Genomic DNA, 9,763 nt, shown 5'->3' with positions numbered 1-9,763 from the left:
CTCCAACATTTTGCTGTCGCAGCAAAAGTATTTGCATTGTCTGCATGTGCTTCTTGTCTCTGCCATCCCAAATATGTGCAGCAAGTAGGAGGTCAACAAGTGCTCTATTCTTCATGGCACAAGGCAGAAATGGCATCCCGCAGACCGGAACCACCAGAACAATTCCCGCTCAAATCAGTTCATCAGGGTCAGGAATGGGGTGATTGCAAAAAGGTTTACTTTGCCTGTGTGAGGCAGATAATTTATCTGCCTATCCAGAATATAAAATGATATTAAAATCATTAAATTACACTGCAGATTTTTTTTTTTTTTTTTTTCCCCTTATTCTGCATAGGCAGCCATAAATGAACTTAAAATTGTTATAAATTGGATAACAATTCAGAACTTTTTGTTGTTGGTGTGGTAAACGGTAAAAAGCATAACCTTCCTTTTGATGAAAAATGGCAATATTTCAGTAAAACCGCTCGGGGTCCTTGGGCAATAGACAAGAACTCGATCACTGTTGCAAGTTTAATTCCAAGCTAACATTACATTTCATGAGCAGTCAGTTAAAATTCATCAAATATTAAAACATTCTCCAGGCATTCATTCAGTGCGCATGAAGCTGCTATTTGGATTTGATACATAACTTCAAGTCATTCTCTTAGCTTTAAGGTTGTGAGCTATCACTTTAAAGGTATTGACTGTAAAATATGTATTAAACATTGTGACATTGATGATTTCAAGCCATGAAATTGCTACTACAGTGCGAGAGCTGCACCCTTATCTAATGGTCCATCGTAGGTTTCATGCGTAGCCTGATTGATTGTGGCTGGGCCGAGTGAGATCAGAAAACTACAAAGAGTCAGATCTCTTGGATGAGATGGATGCAGACCTTGGATATGATCCACTTTGCCTTTGGAATGCTTTTATTGCCCTGAAACTGGTGAGAAGTGCTGGAGATGAAGCAGTGGTCAGGGTTAAGAAGATGAATTAGTGGAAAGTCTGAGTTCTCTAAGTGATGTTCTCAAGGATGTAAAAAATGAGCTCCATCACTATGGGCTCGCCGTCCCTCTTGCGCCCCCTGCTGTGGATGACAGGAATCAGCACGCTATTCAGCGCATTGAGGTACTGAGCTGGGAGGGGCTGCCCATTGCTTCCTGCCACAAATCCAGCCTGAAATAACAAATAAGCCACTTATTAGTTTTTTTTAAAAAGCCACAGTGTTGTTCTAAACTTTGTTCAAAGCTTTCTTTACTAATGAGATAAAATTCTAGGCTAGGTTTTCTATTTTTTTTTTCCACAAGAGAACGACGTGTTGCTGTAGTCAAAGTTCATGCTGGGAAGTAACACAAGCTGTTTTATTTCACAACAAAGCTCGTGTTACTTGCAGAAGTGGGTGTAGCACATTAAGTAACACATTATCTCAGATAATCCGTCTATAGACCACAGTCTGCACGTCCAGCCTACGATATGGAAGCTTGGGTAAATCCGTCTTAATCACCACATACTGTATGCGATCTGGTTCACAGTCATTGCTGTTCACCTTCTTATGAATGGAAGGTTTTGCTACTATAAATCACCGGCCTGCTCCAATACACATTCAATTAGCTAAAAACATTTTTGCATTAGTGTCTTTTTTTCTTATTTTTCCGTCACTTAAAAATGTGTTTTTTAATTTGTCTCGACCAGTGAACAAATTTTAAATAGTTAAAAATGAACTCTGCTCTCCATCTAAATTACTAGTGCAGTGCTACGTTTTTACCATAAAGAACCCTGACTATTTTTTGTATTTTATTTTAGATTATTATTGTTGATGTGACCTTACATGGCTCAGGGCTGATGCTTACAAGGCCAGTTTAACCAGACAAATTGGCAGAAATAGATCACACATTAGTTAGTTAGTTAGTTAGTTAGTTATACATCTCTCTCTCTCTCTGGCTACAAGAAGCTAAATTCTTTAAAGACCTCTTGGGAGTCAAAAGTGACACGCAGTCCCAGTTTGGCCATCCCGTCCTCTTTCAGCAGTTTAAGGTGTGGACACAGTGCCAAGCAAAATGCCCGGGCGATTCTCTCCGTGAGCCGGTTGTGTTCAGCAGAGTCAGTCACTGCTCCTTTGGGATTATCACCTGTCTGCAGGAAAAACACCTGCACAAAATATTCACGCAAATGTAAAGAGGGGTGGCTGTACACATGGACATGCTAACTTTTTTAGCAGATCATTATATATACTTCTGTCCAGCGGATGATCTTTCCATTTTCTTTGTATTCGGACTTCTGGAACATCTTGTTACTGCTGATAGACTCCATTGATTTCCCATCGATGGGGCTGATGATGCTGGAGAACACAAACATTGATATGCGGTTACATGTACACACAGTTTAAAACAGACTGAAAAGGATGTGTCCTGCTTACACTGGACTCTTACACGCTTTTTTGCAGCTCTTTGTTGGGGTGTTCCAAATTCTAATCAACTAATGGCCCACCGTTAGTTTTTCACAGCTACCTTTTGAATGGGTGCTATATTGTTCTACTGGACTGAACACAAAAGCCTTCCTGCACTTCAAACAGTTGGACGCACTCACCCCTTATTCACAGTGCATTTCTCCTCCACCCACTGTACACAAACAAGCTCCTGGCTCTCTGATTGGTCCAGCCGTCCACAGGTGACAGTGTGGTCTTTCATCTCCCGTAGTGATCGACGGAGCTCCGCCATGGTTTCCACGGTGATCTGCACCATTAGCCCATCTGCGAAGAGGGGACAGCGATACAGGAGAAACACACACAAACACACACCAATGGGGAGACACACGCCTAGACAAACAGTCTGTTAAAATGTACACAGACACACACATACAAAGATCAACAAATTCTGAATAAGCCAGTTTAAGCAGGGGCGCTCTACTTAAAATGTAAATGATGGCTGTCCTCAGAGGTGAGGAGAAAGTAATGGTTAACCTGGCTTCTCTGGTCAGAGGGTATCCTACCTTCTACAACGCTGGATTTGGCCAGGTATCCTGCTGACGCTTTCAGCGCACTACTGAATATAATAAAGCATGATCCAGTAACTAGGAAGGAAGGAAGGAAGGAAGGAATGTCATTTTGATCAGTCTTTACAGTGACAAGGCAAAAACTACAAGTGCATGCACTGCCACCTAGAGTCACATAACTGGAACTGGCCGCGATTAACGTCTCGAACCACTGTTGTTCTTTCATTTTCGAATTTTCTCCTACTTTTGCTCCGCTGCACTTAAGTTCACACTCAAACTGTTTTGTTTTATATGCAGTTCCAAGAGCTACATATGTTTAGATGCACTGTCATAATATTCAGTGGGTTTGCACAATGTTTTTGTTGTGCAGAATCCATTCAGTTTGTGCAGCAAATTTACTTGAATGCCTTCTAAATTTGAAATGTGTAAAATCTATTCTTTGCTTCCAGTGTTCTCTGGAGTATATTCAGCTAAAGATTTACTGTAAGCGATAAGATTTCATTGATCATTTATCGATCACGCTTAGCTGTTTCAAGCTTATGCATATCTTTTAGCTGATTTATTAGATCCTCGTCATTTAACAAAACTGGAGAAGTATTAGTACTACTATACTTTTAGCTGCTGTTTTAGCCTCATTTGTTCAGCTTAAATAAAGTAATTTCAGATTTTCAGATTAGCTGAGCAAAACTTTCCATGTGTCCCTTCCTGCCCCAACAACTGTGTTGTTACCTTTACGTGGTTGATTGTGGATGCTGATGGCTTGGGTCTGATACTGGCCATCGTCTGCTTGGACACAGATGAGGTGGGAGTCTGCAGTGTCATTGAAGCATGCCCCTATTGCCAGCACATGCTCATTGGACTTATTCACAGCCTTCATTAGCTAACATGGGAGATAACACGGGTAAATGATAGAGAAAGAAACTATATGTAAGAGTTAACTCTGTGAGGCTTAGTGTTACCTCATTATACCCAGTGTTCGGTATTTTTATGCAAGTCCTATGAGCTTCTAAGTCCACAGTGAGCCCCGATACCACTGGTAGGCTGTAACGGTAATTCCTAAAGTCCTGGAAGAAAGCAGAATGGTAAAAAGATCTGGTGTCTGTTACACCATGTTTAATAAAAGTTGTGACACCAAACTTCCACTGCTGACAGGAAGGGTGGTTTTGCAACAACACAAAAGAATGTTACAAAATGCCATACTCACCACTAACAGTCGCATTATTGTGTGACCTATATCCCCAAACAAGGGCTTCCTAAAGCGTACACTGTACAGAGGGCATGGGTAAACTGGAACAAGAGACAGAAAGTGGGTAACTGGGGAAGAAACATTATAACTCAGAGAGCTTACATAGTTGCCTGGCTTACATCTGTACTCAGCGCCCAGTCGCAGCATGAGGCGCAAGGGAAAGGCTTTGGCCCAGGCCACCTCTGCTCTGTGGACCAGCAGGCCAAAGAGGTAGGGCTGGTTTGGCAGAGGTAGACCTTGAAGGGACTGGAGAGTGGAGCGAACGTACAGGAAGCCTGCATGATCCTGACTGCCAAAGAAGCTGCTGCCAAACAGGGAGAGTGACAGGTGTTTCACAACCTTCCCTACAGAAACATAAAGATGTCGAAACATGTGTAATTATAAGAGGGAAGAAATACTACAGTCGTGAAGTAGAGACTGATAATATTCTGTGTATGGGCTTGTAATGTCTCTGACCTGTGAAAGTGTCTCTGTACAGCTGAATGAAGTGCCTAAAAATGTCTTTGGGGAAGCTTTTTTCTTCAGGTAGGCACTGCAGCAGCACCACCAGCTCCACCTGCCCTACAGCGTGCATTCCCTTTGTTGTCACACACCAGCACTTCCTGTTAACGTCTAATCAGGGAAATCAAGCACAGGCTGGCAGTCACATATGGACATTTTAAACAACAAATACAAGATGTAAGAGGTAGAAATATATACTCAGAAGTTATATTTAAATTTTTAAAAAATGATCAAAATATTTTCTGCACAGTGATGTAATTCTTGACACTGCTCAATTTTAAATGTGTACATTAGGTTCTGTATGCAGTTCATAATGCACAGTAAAAGGTAAGAGGGGAAAGATACTCACAGTTGACCAACTTCACCATAGCGAGCAGGTTAGCATTGAGAACAAACACCAGAGGCTTGGGTCTGCCGCTCTCCAACTCCTGAATAAGGAGCATCTCGGAGGGCTGCTCCTCCACAGTGTAGTCTGGGGGGTAGATTAGAACATCTTTTAAAGTGTTTTCTAATCTACTCTTACTCACCACAAAAAACAGCCCAGTATTAGATTAAAGATTAATATTAGAGTGTGGCTCTAAATAAGATGGCAAGTAGCAGGTAGCTGTTATTAATAACAGATCAGTTTTATTAATGCCTTGGGACTGCCCCATTTAACCAGGCATTGCAGTGTCCACGTAATAAATTAAAGTAGCAGCATTCGAGTGTAGTAAGTCAGAACACCCAACACATTAATAAATAAATAAATAAATAAATAAATAAGGACCACACATGTGGAAGGATTGCCTGGTTCTCTTAAACAATGCAATCACAAAGAGCAGCAAAGAGGCATCGGAGCATGTGCACAAGCTAGAGCAGCTGAGTGAGCGTGAAAAAAATATTTGGAATTATTTACAGCAAAGTAGTCAAATGTGGCTCAAGTTGTTGGTAACATAAAGACATATACAGATTCATCATGCATATTTGGTATTGTGAAATTATGAACTGGCTCTTTAGATTAATGGGTGGAAATCATGCATATATGTAATACTTGCTGTAGTTGTCCCTTCTGGTTAGTGCTTAAACCAAAACAAAGGTGCTAGTTTCTGGTCAGTGGTTCCCTTGGATGGGATAAGAGTTATAAAAGGGGAGGGGCAGTGAAGCTAAATTACAATTACAACATTTGCCCTGAAAGCAAGCCATGGACAGGTCTGTGAAAGGTACTGTTGGTTAATGCTTAAATAAGATTGAAAAAAAAAACTGCACTAACCATCCAAACATCAAAGCCTAGAAAAAATGTCGAGGCAAATCTTGGCTTCACCATAGTGGGCTATGGAGAGAGAACACTGTGTTTTTCTTGTCATGAAATAGTAGCTTCTGACAGCAAGTAGCGGAACAAGATGGACACTTTACAAAGTCACTTGTTCCTCATTTCTTTTTTTGCACGCCGAAGTTGTTTTTCTGTATTAACTATGGGGAATGTTATAGGCAAAGGAGGGTGAGCAGAAAAAAATGAGGAACCACTAATTTATTCAGTGTGAATCTGTAATTGCTGCTTTCACTAAACTATTAACTGCTCAAAATCAGAGACCATTTTTCCCCTTGCCATGGGCTGCCCAATTTGCATAGAACTCCTATTTCTTTGTGACCCGCCATCAATATTTGCACCATGCACTATGCAAGACATGAAAGCATTAACAAAAGGGGAGGGATATAATGAAAAACAAGAAGTATCTGGATCTGGGGAGGAAACACAATAAGTTTACTTTTCACTTTTAAACTCTAAATTCGAGCTAGCCCTACCTCCTTTGACTCCTGTGGAGGTGAGTATGGGTGGCAAGCCATCCAAGGGAATGAGGTTAGCAGAGCTGCTCACTAAAGCTGTGGTTCCCCAGCCGTAGGGACCACAGGCCTCCTGGAGTTGAAGGGAGGCAGAGTGAGAATACATATATCATTCATTTTCCTCTAAATCACAGAACAACAACAACATTTTCCCTGTAGTCGATTTTTAGTGGCACGTTTTGGGTGAACCTACACCAATCATTGTTCCATGTGGCCTCAAAGTTCTCCTGATCTGGGGTGAACCCACGGGACTTTTAACAGGCCCACCCAGCACTCGACTCATCAGCGGTGAGAACGCGGGCTCCCTGACGGGTGTGGTCGGGGCAGACTCTGAATGCTTATTGGTGAGGATTTCGTCTGCGAACCACACCCTTCTTTTTCCTTTTGGAGACATCCCTGAAGAGAGGATACAAGAATGATTTCTGCATGATTTCAAAAATACAACTGCAGCAATACCTAAAAAAAAAATTACGCTCACTTTTAATGAGTGCTGAATGACAGGAAATGCATACTCGTCCCTCCTTCCCATCCAGGTGCGTAAGTTTGAACTTCAAACTGGAGCAAAGTGCACAAAAAACCTGACGACACACACATGCACACACGCCACACATGAACAGAGACACACACGTACACTCCACTTATAAACTATCAAGTTGCTAATTTTATTTCACTTCAGATTTAATTACACAGAAAATGAACTTTTAAATCCTTTTTTACCTTCCCACAGGCACGGCAGTGGTGCCTCCTCTTGGTGAATGTAAACTTGATACCGCACTTCATGCAGACCTGCGCTTCGGCATCGGGGACCCACACGGGGGCCACCTCACCAAGGACAGTGACTCGATCCTTGGACAGAATGCCAACGGGGCTCGTCTCAGACATGTCATCGAGATCCACAGGAGAAGCAGCGCACTCACCCATCGCTTCCTCCCCGCGGCCTGCACCAGCCTTATTGGTGTTTGTCTGATCTCCTCGAGATGGTCCCTCCAAGCTGCAGGACTCATCCTGCTGCTCCAGCCCACTTTCCTCCCGCTCCTTCTCCTCAATCACAGAGTCTTCCTTTGATGGGAGAACCGGCGACTTCTGGTTCTTCTCTTCCTCCTCCTCTGCCCACGCGGCCTCTGCTGGGCCCAACACTAGAGGGCTGGGGGACTCCTTTTCACCCCATGTGGAGATGGAAGTCACAGTGCAGCTGCCATTCTCCACTTGGGAAGCAGATTCAGTGGGATGTTCAATAGGTTTCTGCTCACAAGGTCCAGATTTGCTTCTGAGCGTCGCATCCGATGTGGCTTTAGATGGAGATTGCGGTCTGATTTCTCTACAGTCCAGTGCAGGTTTTGACACATCTCCATCTTTGAGCACCAGCAGACAGGGTCTGTTCAGCCAGTGGTGCTTGCTGTCCTGAAGAGACGTACTGTCCCCTTCATCTGTTTCAATGATAATGATATCACCAGCAAGAAGGGAAAGTCAACATCTCCATCTCTCTATCTGTCAAACATACACACACTAGCACATACAATGATGCAGGTCCTGCCTGCTCATTAAGGCGAAAAAGCTGTTCACTGTTAAATAGACATCTTCTAGATTTCAGCCCTCACTAATGGCAGCATTAGTGTGGTTGCCCTTGAGAGGTGTATCTGATGATCAAAATAGCCAGTGGTAGTTGTACAAGAGATTAATGATACCATATAGCAGCTGGTTCCCTAGAGAACAAAAAGTTGAGCAGTAACTTTGTGTTTAGACGTGTCAAAACCTTTGCTGCTTCCTTATATTGAGCCATATTGTTACACAAACACAAATACACACACAGAGGCGGATGTTAAATATGTGTAATGAACAAATAAAAGATGTTTCAAGTGACAGTACTGTGTTTATTGCATGTTTCAGAATAAAAATATGCAAGTAAGCCGCTTGATTCTGCAATCACTCCATTCAAGGTTTCTACATTAAGAACACCTCCCGTAATTACAGCCAATTACTGAGTCAATGCCCTTCCCAGCACATTAGCAGCCGGCAGCGCAAAGGGAGTTAATGTATGCACAACTGATGTTTCATTGAGCTACCAGCGTTTCCCGAATAGGCCGGTTTAAGGGGATAAGGCTCTTATAGGTTTAAATGCAGATCGTCATGTATTTGATTATTCGATTGAAAGTCTCGTCAAAACATTGGGCGCCACTGACTAACTGTACACGTTAAACTGCACTGCAGCTCATTTACAACAGAAAGCCATCCTTAAAAAACATGAAGAAAAAATAAAAAGCTGGCGGCGTCATTTCTACCGAAGGCAACAAAGTGAAGACTTCCCGAAACAGCGGCGTGCCTGCCTGCACCGATCCGGCTCACTGAGCGCTCACTTCCCGGGACAGTGACGCATTCCACACACGTGCAAATGTTTAATGTGCTCGCGGGCACAGAGGCCGGAGGCAATGCGACATTCACCCCGCACCCCGGTACACCGGATCAGCCGGGACACTTCACTGAGGTGACGCTGAGTGAGGCTACAGTGGAGTATGTATGTAAGCAGCCCGTGTTCACGCGAAAGTGCGCAACACGCACACATACGCGCACGCGCTTTTCAGATGACGCGGTCTATGCGCGCAGCCAAGTGTTATATCAGCGTTTTTTTCAGCGGCACACACACACACACACACAAGCGCGCGCACACAAGCAATGAATGGGAGTAAACGCATTCCCACCCCGGTATTTCCAGAGCAATCAAACGTCTTACCCTCAGTTATTGCTCCCAAAAGGCTTTCATTCTCATCATCCCGCGCTGTGAAGAACTTCAGCATTTTATCCTGTTACATCTGAGCGCGGAGGAAAATGGATTCAAGCAGCAGTGCCTTGCTCACAAGCGAAAGATGGGATGATTTCGCCTCTCTCTTACCCCCCCTTCTGTGTGATCTCCCTCCTCCCCCGTGCCTCTCTGCAGCTCTTTGAAGAAACTCAAGAGGTGTGCAGAAATGTCCCTCCCCAGTTTGCTGTCCACACAGCCCGCAGGACGGTGTACAAGCCAAGACAGCAGAGCTAAGGTGCCAAACATAAAAATCCAGCCTTATGTCATTCACCCTGTCATTCTGTAGGAAACTGACGAGGCTTCTTTTCACATGAATCTGCACACAATTCTTTGATTTATTGATAAAAACATTCAGTCAATGATCACAGCATCATTTAAAAAAAATGTTAAACGTCTTTTTTGTTTCATAAACAAAACACACACAAAAA

The 9,763-nt window shown here is 43.2% G+C and overlaps 1 protein-coding gene across 3 annotated transcripts; it reads right to left on the bottom strand.

The window, feature by feature from the left end:
* Positions 1-496: 496 nt before the first annotated feature.
* zfyve9b (zinc finger, FYVE domain containing 9b) lies at positions 497-9,746 on the bottom strand. 3 transcript variants are annotated; one of them, XM_040052709.1, is made up of 16 exons: positions 9,267-9,746; positions 7,256-7,965; positions 7,017-7,116; positions 6,732-6,934; positions 6,500-6,611; positions 5,067-5,189; positions 4,673-4,828; positions 4,336-4,560; positions 4,175-4,257; positions 3,930-4,034; positions 3,700-3,850; positions 2,968-3,048; positions 2,566-2,728; positions 2,212-2,317; positions 1,948-2,127; positions 497-1,155 (listed from the first exon to the last, which is right to left on the bottom strand). In XM_040052709.1, the coding sequence occupies exons 1-16, from the start codon at positions 9,328-9,330 to the stop codon at positions 994-996; spliced, it is 2,724 nt and encodes a 907-aa protein (XP_039908643.1). In that variant the 5' UTR covers positions 9,331-9,746; the 3' UTR covers positions 497-993. The 3 variants fall into 3 exon arrangements, with proteins under 3 accessions (XP_039908643.1, XP_039908642.1, XP_039908644.1); XM_040052708.1 differs by having other exon boundaries at positions 4,175-4,560; XM_040052710.1 differs by lacking the exons at positions 497-1,155; positions 1,948-2,127 and having other exon boundaries at positions 2,210-2,317; positions 2,566-2,807; positions 4,175-4,560.
* Positions 9,747-9,763: the final 17 nt, after the last annotated feature.

The sequence above is a fragment of the Simochromis diagramma genome, unplaced genomic scaffold (assembly GCF_900408965.1).
Source record: "Simochromis diagramma unplaced genomic scaffold, fSimDia1.1 OVJJ01000419.1, whole genome shotgun sequence".
NCBI lineage: Eukaryota > Metazoa > Chordata > Actinopteri > Cichliformes > Cichlidae > Simochromis > Simochromis diagramma.
This window is presented reverse-complemented; position numbering and strand designations above follow the sequence as displayed.

Coding starts and splice junctions, on each gene's coding strand:
- zfyve9b (XM_040052708.1), bottom strand. CDS start 9,330: ATGCTGAAGTTCTTCACAGCGCGGGATGATGAGAATGAAAGCCTTTTG. Junction 6,935..7,016: donor TCATTCAGCACTCATTAAAA/GTGAGCGTAATT, acceptor TCCTCTCTTCAG/GGATGTCTCCAAAAGGAAAA. Junction 2,128..2,211: donor AGATCATCCGCTGGACAGAA/GTATATATAATG, acceptor TATTTTGTGCAG/GTGTTTTTCCTGCAGACAGG.